Here is an 18,520-nt window from a genome sequence, read left to right on the forward strand (position 1 = left end):
AAAGAGATGAAATAATATAATAGAAATTTTAATTTTTTTATTTTTTTCTTGCTTTCTTTTATATAATTTCATTTACCTTTTCTTGTATGGTTAATGACCCATATAATAAATTAATCTACGAGTCAAATTTTTATGGATATCTAATTCAAATGAATTTTAATAGGATAAGTTTGGATAGTATATAATCGAGTTTAAAATGGATTCTGGTTTGAGAATTGATACCTATGAGTATCAATTACCAGAACCTATTTATATAAAATATATATTTTTTATTATAATATTTATAAATTTTTATATATTTTATTTTATATAAAATAAAATTTAAATATTTTATAGAGTTATTGAGCTTTTGAAATATAAATTATTAATTAAAATAATTTTTTTATATAGATTATTAATTAAAATATATAAAACTAAATAAGTTTAAATTTTTTATAGGTAACAATAATCGGATTTGAGATAATAATAGATAAATTTTAATCGAATTTGAGATAAATTCATATTTTCAATATATTAATCAAATTTAAATTTGGGTAGTATAATTATTACTTAATTTGGAAAATTTCGAGAAAGAAAAATCTAAAAAAAAAAAATCAATAAAAAGTTAGCAAGTACGTCTTCTTATCTTTTATTTCATTGGTCAATAAAAAACACAACCATAGTTTATTTTTCATCATTTTTTCAATTCCCTCCTCCCCACCTACCTTTTCATTCCTTTCTGATTTCCATTCCTCCAACCAAACAGAGCATAACTTTGGTAGGTGGAGATCTCTTTTGATGCTTGCCACTAAAATATTTGTCCAAACGGAAATCCGTCGGAAATACTTCTATTGATGGCTTCTCCTTTTATATCATCCAAACACTGCCTTTTTGTCCTTTGGAACAGTCTCTAGGGTATTAACTCAGAGCAAATTGCATCAATGGTTCATCAACTCATGTGATTATTTTATTTTTATCACTCAAATATAATTTTTTAAAATAAAATTCTCTAATTTTAATTTTATTCAAAAAAAAGTCTTTATGATTTACAATAGCTGATTTTTATATTAAAAAGAATAAATTTATTTTTTCACTCTGTTGTCGTTCATTTTTTTTTACTTTTATGATTAAATTAATTAATAAATATTATCAATGAAATTATTTTATTTTATTTAAATTTATTAATATTATATATATATTTTATTTATTATTAATTAAAATTTAGTTCGTATGAAAAAATAATAATGGAATAATATATTTTAAATTTTAAAATAATACTTTATTAATATATATATATATATATAATACTTTATCAATATTTTAGTTTTTATATAAAAAAATAAACAATATTTATTTTTTATTAAATATTAATTTATTTTTAGTTAAAAAAAATACTAATAAACCTCAAAACGTCCTACCTATGCAAGTTAAAAGGACTTTTTTTTTTTTTTTCTGAAATAAGACTAAAGTTAAAAGATTTTATTTTAAACTCAATTCAACTTAACTAAACCTTTATCCTAAGAATTTGGGGTTGGTTATATGGATTCTCTTTCTCTATTCTAAACAATTTTGGGTTAAATCCTCGGAGATGTATAATGCTTTTACATCATATTGTACTACTCTCCTTCAAGTCAGTTTAGGTCTACCCCTTCTTTTCTTTCTATCTCTAACTTAATGTGCTCTACTTATCTAACTGGAGCCTCCGTATGTCTACGCTTCACATAACCAAACAACCTTAATCTCCTTTCTCTCAACTTATTCTCAATTGGCACCACTCCTAACTTTTCTCTAATACTCTCATTACGAAATTTATTTAGTCTAGTATAGCCACTCATCCACCTTAACATTCTCATCTCTGCAACTCTTATTTTAGATACATATGACTCCTTCAGTGCCTAACACTCACTACTATAAAACATGGCCGGTCGTATGGCTATACGGTAAAATTTTCCTTTCAACTTATTGGGAATCTTGCAATCACATAAAACTCTCATGACACTTCTCCACTTCAACCATTCGGCTTTAATCCTATAACTAACATCCTCCTTACATCACCCATCTACTTGAAGGATTGAGCTGAGATATTTAAAGTGATTACTTTGGGGCAGTACCGCTCCATCCAAACTAACTCCTTCCCTATCACTAGTTCGGTTTTCACTGAACTTGCAATACATGTATTCTGTCTTCGTTCTACTTAACTTAAACCTTTTGACTTTAGAGTACTTCTCAAAAGCTCTAACTTTCTATTGACTCCTTCTCTCGTCTCATCTATCAGAACTATATCATCTGCAATCATCATGCACCAAGGGACACTCTCTTGTATATGTTTCATCAATTCATCTAAAACTAATGTAAAAAGGTAAGGGCTTATAGCTAAATCTTAGTGTAATCCAACTGAAATAGGAAAATCTCTTGTGTCCCCTCCCACTATGCGCATAATAGTAGTTGCTCCTTCATACATATCTTTCAACACTTGTATATACCTAGTAGATACCTTCTTTTGTTCTAACACTCTCCATAAAATATATCTTGGAACACTATCATAAGCCTTCTCCAAATCGATAAAAATCATATATAGATCTTTCTTCACATCTCTATATTTCTCCATCAAGCATCTAATGAGAAATATCGCTTTCATAGTTGAACAATCGGTTATGAATCCAAATTGATTAGGAGAGATAGAAGTTTAATAACGTAGTCGATGTTCCACAACTCTCTCCCACAGTTTCATAATATGGCTCATCAGTTTAATTCCCCTATAGTTTGAGCAACTCTATATGTCTCCCTTATTTTTAAAAATATGTATTAAAATACTCATCCTCCATTCATCAGGCATTTTCTTTGAGTTTAGAATCTTATTAAATAATTTAGTTAATCATGCCACTCTCATATCTCCCAAACACTTCCATACTTCAATTGGTATTCCATCGAGTCCACAGGATTTACCCACTTTCATTCTCCTAAGTGCTTCCTTTACTTCTAAAGATCTAATCCTTCTAGTATAATTCACATTCTTTTCTATTGCTCTGTAGCCTATATTCACGCTATTACCACTTTGACTATTGTTAAAGAAATCATCAAAATAATTTCTCCATCTTTCTTTAATATCCTCATCTTTCACTAACATTTTTCCTTCTTTATCCTTAATGCACCTAACTTGATTGAAATCTTGACATTTCTTTTCTCTCCTCCTTGCTAATCAATAAATATCTTTCTTCACTTCTTTAGTTCCAAGTTTTTCATATAACTTCTCAAAGGCCTGCTCTCTTGCTTGACTAACTGCCTTTTTTGCCTCTTTTTTTGCTATCTGTACTGTTCATATGCCTCATTATCATCACACTTAGGTAATTTCTTATACCATTCCCTCTTTCTCTTCACTGCCTTTTGTACTTCCTCATTCCACCACCATCTCTCTTTTGAGGGTGGTCCATGTCCTATAGACTCTCCAAGTACTTTTTTAGCTACTTCTCTAATCTTTGATGCCATCTGTATCCACATATCATTGGCCTCCATATACAGCTTCCATGCTTCAGACTCGAGAAGCTCATTTTTAAACTTCACTTGCTTTACTCCTTTGAACTCCCACCACTTTGTTCAAGCTACACTATTTCTTTTAACCTTACTTAAATTGTTCCTAAACTTGACATCCAGGACCACTAACCGATGTTGACTTGTTAAATCCTCTTCTGGAATGACCTTGCAATCCTTGCATAGAGCTCTATTTGTCTTCCTGGTTAAGAGGAAGTCAATTGGACTTCTATGTTGCTCACTTTTAAAAGTGACTAAATATGACTCTCTTTTTATAAAGTAGGTATTTGCTAGTATTAAGTCATATGCCATAGCAAAATCCATAATGTTTTTTCTCTCCTCATTTCAACTGCCAAAACCAAAATCTCCATGAACATTCTCATAACATTGCCTATCACTTCCTACATGTCCATTCAAATATCTACCAATGAAAACATTCTTTTCATTCGGTATACTTTGCATTAAATCATCCATATATTTCCAAAACTTTTGCTTACTCTCACTATCTAATCCTATTTGTGGGGCATAAGCACTAACTACATTTATTGTTTCTCCTTCTAGTACTAGCTTTACTAGTATAATTCTATCTCCTACTCTTTTCACAGCTATTACAATATCTTTTAATGTCCTATCTATGATTATGCTCACTCCGTTCTTGTTTCTCTCATTTCCAGTAAATCACAGTTTGTATCATGAATTATCTACTTCCTTGCTTTTCTCTCCTACCCATTTAGTCTCTTGAATGCAAGCAATATTTACCCTTCTCCTTTTCAAGGTATGTACAAGCTCCATTAATTTTCTTATAAGTAATCCAACATTTCAAGTACCAACCTTGATTCTCCTCCTATCATGTTCCTTCCTAATTGATTTCCTTCTATGATATATTCTATTGTTCTCTATACCTATCTTGTGTTCTGTTTCACTATCTATTCTACTATTTATCATATGGACTAACTTCTTTACTCACACCCGTCCATGATACGGAAACCCTTGCTCGTTTAACACCACACCAGGGTGCCGGCATGGCGCGTCACTTTAGGTAAACGCCTTGCATCCTTGCATATTTCTCACTACACCCAGGCTTCAATGTAACATGTCGTAAGTAAAGGATGCTCCAACGTTTATATCATTTGAATCTATATCATGAGATGTGATGAAATTTTTACGCTGGTTGTCACCTACCGTAACACTCCTTTATCAGGGCTTGGAACTGGTTAAGCACAAACTATTTAAACGGAGTTTAAAAGATTTTATTTTAATAAATAAAAATTAAATAACTGAAATAAGATCAATGCAATTTACCCTAACAATCACTTTTTTCCATGAATATGAAAATATTCCAATCATTTTATCCTGGATAAATATCAAGAGATCTTTGCTTTATAATTTTCAGCTTCAAGAGTTTTTTTTTTTAATAATAATAAAAATAGGGAAATTTCAAACCACAAGAAAAGTTTCCATAGACAAAAATATAATTATACCACAGCATGAAAGATTTATCCTTGGACTCATATCAAACTCTAGAAATGGAGTGATAACATTAGAGAGACACACAAAATTTTACATATAAAATGGATTCAACATTAGTTGCCAGCAGATTTTTTTTTTTTTTAAAAAAAAAGGTGATATGTATATGTTTGTATTGATAATCAATTAATACAGATCAAAAACCTTAGCACTGGACAATGCCATTGCCAATGTTTGAACCAAAAAAATCTATGCTAAATTGCCCCAGTTCCCTGCAGGCCTAAGTATGCTTGTGTGTGTGTGTGGTGATAACACTGTAAGAAGAAAAGGAATAAAAATACAACACTTTTTAATATTCTACAATGTTCAATTATGATCCTATTGAAATTCTACCACTGCCTTTGCTGGTGCATTTGTTTTCAATATCATTTCATCATACTCATCTTCAGGGTTTGACAGAGCAACAATGGCTCCTCCTGCTCCTATAGAAGCTTCACCTTCATGCATTACTATCGTTCTTATCACAATGTTAAGATCAAATGTCTGATTATATGAGAAAAATCCAATAGAACCTGAGTAGATGCCACGGGAATAATTTTCTAGAGAATCAAGAAGTTCCATGGATCTCAACTTTGGAGCGCCTGTCATTGAGCCCCCTGGAAATGCAGCCCGGATACAGTCAACTGCATTGACGTTTGACCTCTTCTTTCCTCGAATTGTACTCACCATTGTATGGACGGTTGCATATGATTCCACGTCCATAAGACAAGGCACATGAACCGAGCCAGGTTCACAGACACGGCCAAGATCATTCCTCAAGAGATCAACAATCATCAGATTTTCAGCTTGATCCTTTTCACTGTTTAGGGGGGCAGCAAGAGAGAGTCAGTTAAGCGCAAGAAGAGAGTGACTCTTGAACTGAAGATGGATTACTTAATTGAATTGAAACCTTTGCATCTTTATTGAATTCAAAAGACTAAGTCACTTCCCTCAGGTGCATCAGGAATAAGAAAAAGGATAAGATAAATCTGGAGTTTTGGCAAACGGCCAAATCCGGGAAACAAGAAGCAACAAGCAAGAAGCTGGGATACAGAATACCCAACTGTTAAGCAAAGGCAACTCTTCCATCATTAGATGGGCACTTAACCACTTCAAAAGCTTCAGAGTTCACAGTAATTACAATGAGGAATATTATATGAATGTTATTAAGTACACAAATTTCCAGACAAACTTTTTTCCATCAGATAATAGAATCCCCGTCACTCAACCAAATACCAATACAAGTGGACAAAAAATAGCAATGTTTTTGACACATACGAGAGAGAGAGAGAGAGAGAGAGATTCATATTTACCTGCACTGTAATTGCAATTTAAGCTGTTCATCTTCTTCCTGTGTTGCACCACGAGCCATAGTACCCTTTATGGGCTTTGCTTCCAGAACACCATTTCTGTTCAAGCGCAAGAACCTCTCAGGAGAAGAACAGCATATGCACAAATTTTCATTTGAAAAGTTAAGCCATGCAGCATATGGTGCTGGATTTTTCTCTCTAAGGTGAAGATAAAGTCCAAGAGAATCTATATCTCCAACTCTTTTTCTTATTTGAGTAGTGAGACATAACTCGTAGCTTTCTCCATCTTTAATGTATTCCAGACACTTGTGCACATCATTAATATACTGCTCTTTCGACTTCTCAGCAAGAAAGCCTGCCATGCATGGGGAAAATTTTGCAGGTTGTGAAGGCTGCTTCCCTAACTTCTTTGCAGCAGATGCTTCCAAATGAAGGAGCTTCTGCTCTACATCATCCAACCATGGTGTATTGGCTGTGTTTCCTTCTTGTATTGACATTATATAAACATCATCATAACGATGATCGATGACTATAAAATTATCAGCAAAGAAGAAGCAAGCATCCGGAGTCTTTGATTTGTAACGGTTAGATAGCATGCCACATTCAACTTTAAGATTATATCTGCATGAAAATAAAATAAGTTAGAAACAATTTAATATCTGGCAATCTAGGATAATTCTGGATACAAATAGGTTATGGCATGAAAACCTGCTTCACGTAAAAAGATATTATAATTCTAGTTGGACTACGATTTGAATATTCATTTATTTCTATTTTCTTTAAGAGGTAAATCACCTTCTGCAATCTATACTCTCTTCAAAAGAATGAATAAACAAGCATATGATTATTATGTATAACAACTTCTTAAAGAAGCCAATTTGTTGAGTTATAGCTCATATTTGTTAGAGAAGAATTTACTATCCCTGGGAAAAGGGAGGAGCTCTGGCTCTGCAATGAGGGGCAGAATGCTACTTGTATGAGGAATCCTGTTCGGATAAATCTTATTTGTACGGTGTTGATGGTCTTGGCACTTTTTATTATGTTTTTTTTTTTTTAATTATTCAGGGTGATTACTGATTATGTAAATTCTATTTGTATGAGGAATCTTATTTGTTTAAGAATTATCTATATAAATAGGGCTGTAATATTCTCCTTTCAGTAGTGAAAAAGGACGTGATTGTCCGTGGATGTAGGCACACTTGTCGAACTATGTAAAACTCTTGTGTTTTTTTTTTTTTTCTCTATTTTCTAATGTACATCTGCGTGCTTAAGGGTGTCTTCCGCTAAAACAATGAACAACATGCAGTCATAAAATGCAATAACAGAGAAAAATTTTTGAATTCTTAAAGAAGTATTTTACTATGAATGCTTCCAGAAAGCATACCATGCCCCATTGCCATAGCAATTAGAATAGCAATCTTTCTTTTCTTTCATTTCTTTGTTATTCTAATAATATGATATAAACTATTGTGATATATTTTGATCGTTGATAAAATAAAATGAGATTGGAAGGATGGGATCAGTTACAATTTGAACCTTAATTTTCTTACAATTTCTCTTAAATAGTTTTTCCTTTATTTCACAAAACTGCGTTAGGGTTTTAATAACTTATATTTTTACATATGACTTGCAGTAAATGGTTTAATATTATGTAAAAAATCTTTAGGAGAAGTAAAGTAAAATAATATAATTCATATATGTATTATTATTGCCTATACAAATTGAATGTGCACTCAATGATTTAAAAAAAAAAAAAAAAGATATTGGCAACATTTTATCAAGAAATTAGTAAGAATTATAGAGCAAAGAAAACTTTATCAAAGTTTAAATTGAAATCCTTAAATTCTTTTAGGCTTTGTTTGGAAAAAAATCATTTTCAAGAAAAAAATTCATTTGAATTCTCACAGAAACATGCTTGATCTCTATTTCTTTTAAAATGATTTTTTTTAAATTAAAAAGAATTGAATTCTTTCATTCCAAACATGAGAATTGACAAAAAAAAATCAATTGAATTGAATTCTTATAAATTCTAGTTTCCAAACAGACTGTTGGTGTTTTGTATTCTAATGTTTTAGACAACAAGGCATGCATTGTAATTAAACCAATGAGAATTTTTTTCTGTAACTAATCCTTTTGATGTTATTCTCTAGGTTCTTTCTGTTTTTTTAACAAACAATCTGGCATGCTTTCTTTATATAAACAGCCATATAAACACATCCACAATATGCAGAAAAATATGCAGACTGATATAACGATAAAATCATATAAATACTGGAAGGATCATCATCCTAAAGAGTTTGTAGCAGATAGCATCAGCATTTACGATTCCTCATTCAGTCCCAATACTTCCTTGGGCAGTCCAGAGCAAGGTTAGGAAGCTAATTAAACATAGATAAATTTCAAAGTAAAATTTTTTATATCATGTATGACATATAAACCAAAAATCAAGTTTCATAAGGCGTGCATTTTAATGCTAAAACAACATTAACAAATTCATGAAACCAATCAAACAAGATTTGAGGACATAGATTGGAATAAACTTACCCAATATAACCAATATATCCACCATAAAAGTCAAAAGGCAGTCCTTCAAAATCCTTTTCATCATAACGGAATGATAGGAGTTCCTACAAAGAAGTACCAAGAAACTTCAATCAGACTGGACCAAGAAGTATATTAAAGGATGAAAAGATATTCTTTTGTACACCATGAACGCACGAAAAACACGTAACACAAAAGTGCCCATCGTCATTCCCCACAATACAAATGTTTCATGCATGATGCACTAGGGGACGTATATCCTTGGGGCATACAGATTTTAAAAAATGTGGTGAACCATGAGTTTTGCATTTGTTCCCATGCAGACATGCACCCAAACATCCTTCCCCTCACCCTCCCCCTTCCAGAAAGGGGAAAAGAACAAACGGATAGAAAAGGAAACAGAATGGTTGGTAATTCACCAATGTCAAGAAGGGCACTAGAAATAATGGCCTTGCAATGGGAAAAGCATTGCCAATGAGCCCATAAGCAACGCCGACAGCCTATAATTTACAGCTTTTCATTGGCCATATGAAAACACTGCCAGAATGGATGACCAACTGAATAAAATCAAATTAGGCCACTCTTGTTTAGTTAGCAGAACATCACAATAAGGCAAGAGCAGTTGAGTTAGATTTCCATAGAAATGATTCCCGGAGATAAGGAAACTCGAAACCTTAACTGGATTGAAATCCCACAGCTAGGTGTACATGGTATTCAAAGCTTCCCTCTAGCAGATGTTTCTTGCAATCCGAATAAAATAAAGAAATTAGCAATCTTTTTTTTTTTTTGTGGGGGAGAGAGAGGGGCGGAGGGGGGGCGGGGGGGGGGGGGGGTGTGTTGGGGAACTAATGCTCTGCTTTTATGATAGGTGCATGATGATGCATTCTCGTCACATATAACTTAAATATGAACATTTTTTGGTACATTATATCAGCATTGCTTTTGAATGAAGGAATACATCAACATGAGGTTCTCACGAAGAAATAACAACAGCATACAAGCCCAAAGGAAATATATGCAATCATTACCTGGTTCAAAAAATCAAGAAAACCTTTTTCCAAATACATGCTTCTGGTAGTGCCTTGAGCATATTCAACTGATAAATAACCACCATCCTTGAAAGCCATATCACTGAAAAATGAAAGCAGGATTCATCATTTCCATTAAAGCATGATATCATGCATTTTTTTCACAAAATTTTGCAGCTTGCACCCTATGCATAACATGATAATTAATAAAATGCAGCCATGACATCACACTCACCACTAAGGCATGGGGAAAAGAACATACAAGTGTTTTTTCAAAAAAAAAAAAAGTTTATAAGATAAATTTAAGCAAACCTTTGGTCTGACAATCTAAATGTAATTTGCTTCCAAAGTTGTCCACCTTTACCCCCCATAAAAGAAAAGCGTGCCCTTTTCTAAGAATTCAAAGCACAAAATTGAAAAAAAGTCAAAAATTGTAGAATAATAATAATAATAATAATAATAATAATAATAATAATAATAATAATAATAATAATAATAATCAATCTGATGATGATAACAATACTATAATGATAAAATAAGATTTACCAAGATCACTGAATATAAAATAGGGCTCAAGCTCAAAGTAAAAAAATACAAAACTGTAAATTGTTCTCTCACATTTTACCACTGACCCATTTCGAAAGCTTGTGCTGTTTATCCATCAACACTTCAGATTTCTAAACCACACACAATTCCACACTTTCTTCTGTATGTTGGCATGGACAATTTTATTAATCAATACCCCTTTTGTTCAGTAATTATCCAACTCCTTTGGGCGAGTTTACATAGCCTTCTAATCAGACATATCACCAAACAACAGAAAATTTAATCTGGATTTGTTTTTGGTTGGGGAGCTTCTACATCCATAGCTATCCACATAAATGTGTATCTATATCCACACACCTCTATTCACACGTGCCATTAGAGGTCCAAAATTAAAAGATAATAGTTCTCCCTCAAATATGGTATTTCTCCACATGCTCCAGACAATCGTCTTCATGTGACTCCATAATTAAGTTTCTCCAACATTCAGAAGTCAATGTGTCTAACTATATACCTCAAACATTTAATAAAGTTACTCAAACAAATGTAGACTATTTGGTCAAATTCTAAACCTATCCATTATTTACCCAATTTGATACCAATTATTAATTCCAAAAAAAAAAAATTAGTTTAAGTCACAGTATATCCAGTAACAAGGCCTGACAGATCAGATGAACCAAAAATTTCTATCTAAAAAGAATGGGCAGTCACTACATTTCACTGGTTATTTGCTTGCTATTAAAGAAGGCATACTTTTAAGTACCAAAATTTGCTCATTATCAACAATGGGAATCAAAAAGAAAAATTGAAATCTGCAATTTTTAGCTGACAGATGATTGAGGAATAAAAGAAAAACCTTCTCCACTGAAGAACTGTCCAACCAAAAGGTGTTTTCAGCTTTATTAGCCCCAAATAGTTCACAAAATATGTTTCTTGCTCCACCAAGTTGTGATGCCAATTGATCAAACTTCCTCCATTTCAATTTTAAATGCTTTGCACCAATGCTTGATTCTGGAAAACTTGATAAGCTGGACATGCTAAAAAAATTTTTCTCATCTACATTGCCCAGTAATTGCCGCCTTCTTGTGTTTTCTCTAAATGGTAGAGCATCTTCATTGCATTCTAATGGACCAGCTCTAGGAACTCCAAACAGTTGACTAGCACCATGCAGCTGCATGCATGCTAAAAAGATTTTACTGCTCAGAGGAAATTAAAGACTCTGTAGACGCAAAGCCATACAAGTGGTACAAATTCATGATACAAATTGAGGCATAGCACAGTGCCGGAAGGATGTTGAACCAATTGATCAATCCTTCTGTAAGATGTAGAAGGTCAAGCCCCATGCCATTTTGTCAAAGCACAAATTCTTAGCCAACATTCTTCCAAAAAATACACTACATAGGCCTGTTTTATTTTTATCATACATGGACATGCCAGCAGGAGTATGACATTAACATATCCAATGGAACTGGCATATTAGAATATATGCACTTTTAGAAGGAAAAAAAAAAAGGCATCCATTGTGTATGAGGCTCCTTGATTTTCATGAGCAAGGGAAGGGTCATATATCGTATGCAGTATTCCCTATGCTTTATTGCAGCCAAAAAAAAAAAAAAAAAAAAAAACTTGGACCTCATAATCGCTAAGGAGCAACCTTAGCACTGCAAAGGCTCACCTCACCCTCTAAATATGCACATGTGAAATTCAAAAGAAAAAAATGTATACAGGTGCAAACAGAGAAATGTAGTATAAAAGAGATTTGTATGATCACTGACAAAAAGTATAAATTTTCTTAAAAGAGCTTCCATTTACCAGTATAAAAGACATGTCTCTCATTAAGAAATGTTGACCTCAATCGCTGCCAATAATCCAATGTAATCTCTCTAAAATTCTCAAATATTTTCCTTCCATGACAGGTTGCAATACTCTCTGGATGAAACTGAAGGTGAAAGAAATCAAGAATGTAGACTTGCAGACAAGTAAACCAGGGGTAACCAACTAGAAGACAATCACAGGACACAAACCTGTAACCCATAATGAGGCCTGGTAGAATGCATAATGCCCATGAGGATTTTTCTCCTTTGCACTTCATTGGAGTGGCTAAAAGACCAAGAAGTTCCATTATTTAATCCAGGTGAAAAAGTATCAAAAGAAATACCTGGCCTAATCTGACTCTCACAAGCATCAGGGATAAGATCAGAATTCTGAGACTCGAGGAAAGAATGTGTGCCAGTAGAAGTTGTCCATGCAATTGGTACAAGTTCCTTTGGCAGTGATTCTGCATCTATAACAAGAGAATGATATCGAACTACCTGCAATAATCAAAGTGGAAAATAGTCTTATAGTTCTGATGCTCATAAGCACCACATAGATTCCAATTAACACCACACGCATCACAAAAAACATCTTAACACATGGAGTATCTCTAACCTCATAATAGTTTACATTTTGAAACTCATAGAAAAATGATTTTGCATTCATCTATTTGACTAAAGAAATATTGCAATTCACTTTCAATTATTCAGCCTAGAGACCTCAAAATATTATTCTGGTAACCAAATCAAGTTTCCTTGCTCTGAAGTGTTCATCCAAATAATTTATTATGAGGAAAATGAAAGGATATTCTTCTAACTGAACTCAGTCTCCAAACTGCCTCATTGTGCTAAAATTTTTCTATTTTCTAGATATTTTATAAATTTATCATGAAATAAAATTTAAATAAAAACAGATGATGAATAAGAAAAGAAACACTACATATGAGCTTATTTTAAGAGACATATCTTCTTGGGGAAAAAAAATCAAATATCACAATAATGCATGCAAGAAAAAATATCAACCAAGCTACCTATTTTTAGGAGTTGCCATGGGTAGCATTACATCAGACAGAAAAAGCCAAATACAATTTCATTCCCTTTCTCATATAAGTAGACAGACTGACCTTAAATCCGGATTTTTTGCCAGAAGGAATATTATTGAAAAGCCTGCACCCATTGTGCTCAATTTCACTGTAAGGCACAAGTGGTAAGGTTATTAAAATGGGAATCACAAGCAGCACATAAAACTATATGCAAAATATGAATATCTAATTGTTGCTAAATAACACATATGCTATAGTTTACCATGCTTGATGTGTGATAGAAAAAAACAATGCCATTCAAAAGATAGACGCGATGAATTATATGCCCCCCTCCCCTCCCCCCCCCCCCCAAAAAAAAAAAAAAAAAAAGACAACCTTCAAAATTTATTCAATGTACCTCATACGTCCATGGACTGGTTCAGATGCGTGGACAATTTGAGCACCATGTGCATAACCCAAAGCCTGTCATATTGAAAGTGACATTCAATTCAGTAGTAATACAAAGAGATTGCAATAAAAGATTTATTCATTGGAACAAAAAGTTACACTAAATGCAAATGGGAAGAACTAATGCTTTAATCAAAGAAAGACAAAAGGATCAATTTAACTTGACTAAAATACATTGCTTTACAGAAATATAAACAAAAAAAGCATGAAAAGACCATATGTAGAAATACCTGGTGTCCAAGACAAATACCCAAAATAGGAATGTCCCTGCACTCAAGCAGCAACCGAAGACATATTCCTGTAAGATTCGAATGGACTCTGAAATGGAATCACATAACATTCATCCAGAAAAAGAAAAACAAACTATAATAACAGTAAATAACCAAAAAATCTAGTTGCAATATCATCATTATGACAGCAAAGAGTGAACTCCACAAATTCATACATGCAAGGATGAAAACCGTTTAAAAACTCGGTTAGAATTTTCTGCACTGCATTGTCAGGCCTTGCAAGATCTTAATAATAAAATTCAGAACATAAAACCATCTAATAATAATAAATGGCGTCATTTACAACTTTAATTGCATTGATAAGAATGTGAAAAAGAGTCGCATGCCATAATCAAGCCCACTCTGTGTCTCTATCATGTCTAAGCTTCCATTAGATAATAGGCCTAAGCAGTGAATCCTACTATTGCCAAACAGCAAATGGTTGAACTGCTACACTCTGCAGATGTGATCAAAGAAAAGGGATGGGAACAGAATTTTCAATCTTACCTATGTCAACTGCGCATGTTGGAGAACCAGGCCCAGGTGATATAACAATATTATCAAATGCCTTTTCTTCATACAAGTAGTGGCAAACTTCCTCCCATGTCCACTCATCATTCTTCACCACCACAGGAGGCACTGATATGTTTAAAAAAAAAAAACACACACACACACACACACACTCTTTGAATATGCTTGAAATGTTCTTCAGGATAACAAAACAACAGCAAAACAACAAAAAATAAGTAGAGAAAAAACAGAGAGATAGCAAGAGAAAGGAAAAAAGAATTACCCCCATTAACAACAGAGAGCTCTTGGTAAATGTTGTAGGTGTAACTATCATAGTTATCAATCAACAATGTCCTCACGAATTCCAGCTTCCTGCTAGGCTCCTCCAGCCGTTTCTTCCCCATGAAGGATCCCTCGAGGTGTCCAGGCAGTAAATGGCTAGAAATGACCATTCTTTTACTATTACAATAAGATTCTTGAACATTCTCGTTCTTAGCAAGAAAACCAAATCCCAGGAAAGGTTTGTTTAACGGCAAACTGGCAGTATTACACCTTAGGCCCTCGAAGCAAAGATTTGACATATCCAAAGAAGATGAACACAAAGCAAATTCCATCTTCAACCCTTTATTTATCCAGCAGTTTCTGCAAAATGAGAAAGGCTCAGTGGAAGTGCCCTGAGCAGAAAAGTTAACATATAAATCAGAGATCCAAGAAATCCAAACGTTAAGAACTTTCAACTTGTGAGCAAACAGATCTTGCAAAAACGTAAATTCCTGATTTAGACATGTGGATGGTGACAAAGAGACCTTAGAAAAGATAGGAAGGTAGGTGGTGGAGCCGTAGAGAAGGAGAGCAAGTGAAGAGAGAGAGAGAGAGAGAGAGAGAGAGAGAGAGAGAGGTGATGGTGGTGGCGGCGGTGGCGGTGGTGGAGAAGGTAGGTGCTTAGCTGTGTTGGTGCATGCACTTTGTCAGAGGCGAAGGGCCTCAAAAGATTAGATTCTGTTTGAAGGGTCAAAAAGTAAAGTGGTTGTTGAAGGTGGAGGATTCCACTGCTGATTGGCGGGGATTCCTTAGCCGCTTCTGTTTGGTAATTTTTTTTTTAAGGTAATTATGATCAATTATTAAATATATTGATAGTGTTAAAAAATAATATTTTTTTATAAAATATAAAATTTTTATAATATAAAAAATAAAATTTATATAATTATGAGAAATAATAAATATATATTATATATATTTAATAATTTTTTAATTTTTTTTTAAATATAAGGGAGCTGTATGTGATTCCACAATTTCACAGCTGGAGGAGATGGGAGAGGAAAATAAAATAATAAAAAAAAGAAAAAAAATATTATTTTGTTGAAAAGAAAAAAAATAAATAAAAAATTATATGTCTAATTTCCCGTTTAAAATAATTTTTAATCCTTTTCTTGTCCAACTAAATAGTTAGAAAGAGAAAAGAAAATAATATTAATTTTTTATTTTTTGTTTATATTCTTTTTTTTCATTAATAGTTATTTTTAATATAATTTTATTCATTTAATATGAATATAATAGCAAAAATATTTTTTTCTGGTCACTTTTTTTTTCTTTTGAAACATGAAAAATAAATAAATACTCATTCTGTTCCATTTCAAATATTTTTTTAAGATTTTTATATAAAAATTAAGAAAAATATTAAATAACTCCATTTTATTAAAAAAAATTACATGAAAATAACAATAAGCAAGAGTAAAATTTAAAAAAAAAATAAATAAGATTTTCTTAATTTTTTAAAAGTGCAAATAAGTGAAACAAAATATTTTTTTTTAAACATTACTTGAAAATTAGTCGGAGGAAACTTTTTTCTCCTTCCTTGTGAACAAGATTTAAAAAATAATAATAATAATTTTAATTTCTATAAAAATTTTACTTTTCTTACGATTCACTTTTTTCTACATCTCTCTCCTCGACACAAGATTTCTATAATATGAACATGCTGTCATAGGCACTTGCTTGATTACCTTTCATGCTGAAAGTATAGTCTTGATATTTTTTTCCAATTACAACATGTCCATGGAGATCCTAATCTTCTTATTGCTTTGAAAGTTTAAGTATAAATTACTGAAGCTGAATAAGTCATTTCATCTATAATGGCTATTCTTCATTATCAAATTATCTATAGACTACAAGATTATGCCATTGATCTTGCACAAGCTTCAGCCTTTATTTTTATTAATTAACTTAATGATCTTTTCATAAATAATTGCTTGACATTCTTTAATTTTATTTCATTAGATATTTAAATTTTACAAAAGTGTAACTTTTAAATTTTTATATTTATAAAAGTGTACATTATTAAACCCTTAAATTTTATAAAAATATAATAAAAATTAAAATTCATACAAGTTCCATTCACACATTCACTGATTGTAGAAAGCAAGTAATTAAATCTTTATAAAGTTTATGTATAGAAAACGCTTTTTGACATTGCTGATAATGATCAGGGGTCATAAGACACTTTGAACTTTTTTTTTTTTTATCAACATGGTGTATTGTATTTAAGACAAAGTATATTTTAGTACCATCTATTTTGGCTTTTTAAACATTGATGACATGTATTTTATTTGTGTCAATTAAAAATATGAACTTTTGCTTCATTTTCATCGTTGCTAACGGTATTCAATGATGCTGACATAATATTCATGAATGACTTAGCGCTTTGTATGATGTGATAATGTTATGGCATGTCACATTAGTATTACGTCTTATATGGGTGTCACGTTATCAAATTACATGTCATATTTAATTTTGTCACCCTAAGTGTGAAAAAATAAAAGTACACATCATAAATTAGAAAAATATGAAAGTATAGGTCCAAAATTGAAAAAAAAAAAGAAAGTAAAGTTTAAGCTATAAATACTAAAAGCATAAAGATTTTGAGCCTAAGTAAAAAAAAAAGTAAGAAAAGAGAGAGACAATGAAAGATAATGGGAGAGAGAGAAAAAGATAATGAAAGATATGAAGAGAGATAGAGACAGATTGATTCTTTTATCGCCTCCTTTCTCTCATACATTGGTGTAACATTAGCATCATGTCATACATGGGTACTATATCAGCATGCCACGTCAACATAATTTAACATCGTTAACAATTTATCCTTATGATTAAAATTGAGTCAAAATTTTTATCCTTAATTGATACAAAGTGCTAAAGTGTACTTTGCTATTGTATTTATTATTGCTAATGCTTTTAGGTAATCACGAAGCTTGCTCATAAAAATTGATGGATCAAATTAAATTTAGATAAATAAAATTTTGATATAAATAAATTATAATTTATTAATATATTAATTTAAATTGATCAAAGAAATTACTTACTTTTTAGTATATAATATTAACATAAAAATTAAACATTTTAATTTTATTCATAAAATAAAATGTTTTTAATAAAATAAAAAAATAAATAAAACAATTATAAATAAATAAATATCTGAAAATAATGATAATTTAACAAACAGTTACTTGATTGTGAATGATTCTCAACATTTTAAATAATTAAACTAATTTTATATAAATAAAAATTGAAACAAATAAACTGTAAATTAATAATATATTAATTTAAATTGATAAAAGAGAAATTGCTCATTTTTAGTATATGCTACTAATATATAAATTAAAATTTTTAATTTCATTCTTAAAATGAAATATTTTTAATAAAATAAAAAGCAAGTTATTTAAAAAATAAAAAATCAAATAAAATAATTATAAATAAATAAAAATGGAAAAAGTAATTATAATTTAATAAATATTTACTTAATTATAATGATTTTCAGCTTTAAAATTATGAAAGTAATTAGCAATATAAATTTATATTCTTAATAATGAATTTTTTTACTTATTAAATAATTTAATTAATTAAGAAATAATAAATAATTATATATAAATTATAAACAAAAACAACAAATTTTAAATTTTACCATATCTGAATAAGATCTATTCCACTTTCTTCTTTTTTTTTTGT

General features: G+C 31.3%; 1 protein-coding gene across 3 annotated transcripts; it reads right to left on the reverse strand.

The window, feature by feature from the left end:
* Positions 1–5,094: 5,094 nt before the first annotated feature.
* On the reverse strand, positions 5,095–15,528 carry LOC110659463 (aminodeoxychorismate synthase, chloroplastic). 3 transcript variants are annotated; one of them, XM_058133435.1, is made up of 14 exons: positions 15,325–15,528; positions 14,802–15,160; positions 14,516–14,647; positions 13,970–14,037; positions 13,690–13,754; positions 13,374–13,440; positions 12,460–12,747; positions 12,248–12,374; positions 11,292–11,617; positions 10,205–10,284; positions 9,893–9,995; positions 8,868–8,950; positions 6,327–6,944; positions 5,095–5,833 (listed from the first exon to the last, which is right to left on the reverse strand). In XM_058133435.1, exons 2-14 carry the CDS (start codon positions 15,130–15,132, stop codon positions 5,353–5,355), a joined length of 2,769 nt encoding a protein of 922 aa, XP_057989418.1. In that variant the 5' UTR covers positions 15,133–15,160; positions 15,325–15,528; the 3' UTR covers positions 5,095–5,352. The 3 variants fall into 3 exon arrangements, with proteins under 3 accessions (XP_057989418.1, XP_057989417.1, XP_021673106.2); XM_058133434.1 differs by having other exon boundaries at positions 14,802–15,192; XM_021817414.2 differs by having other exon boundaries at positions 14,802–15,528.
* Between the last annotated feature and the right edge of the window lie 2,992 nt (positions 15,529–18,520).

Source organism: Hevea brasiliensis, chromosome 14, assembly GCF_030052815.1.
Source record: "Hevea brasiliensis isolate MT/VB/25A 57/8 chromosome 14, ASM3005281v1, whole genome shotgun sequence".
Taxonomy (NCBI): domain Eukaryota; kingdom Viridiplantae; phylum Streptophyta; class Magnoliopsida; order Malpighiales; family Euphorbiaceae; genus Hevea; species Hevea brasiliensis.

What these genes read in the sequence shown, in the direction of transcription:
- LOC110659463 (XM_058133435.1), bottom strand. Translation starts at nt 15,132, where the DNA reads ATGGAATTTGCTTTGTGTTCATCTTCTTTGGATATGTCAAATCTTTGC. An exon ending in CCAGTCCATGGACGTATGAG is followed by an intron (nt 13,441 to 13,689) that starts GTACATTGAATA and finishes TGTGCCTTACAG; the next exon opens with TGAAATTGAGCACAATGGGT. An exon ending in GGATATATTGGTTATATTGG is followed by an intron (nt 6,945 to 8,867) that starts GTAAGTTTATTC and finishes ATTTTCATGCAG; the next exon opens with ATATAATCTTAAAGTTGAAT.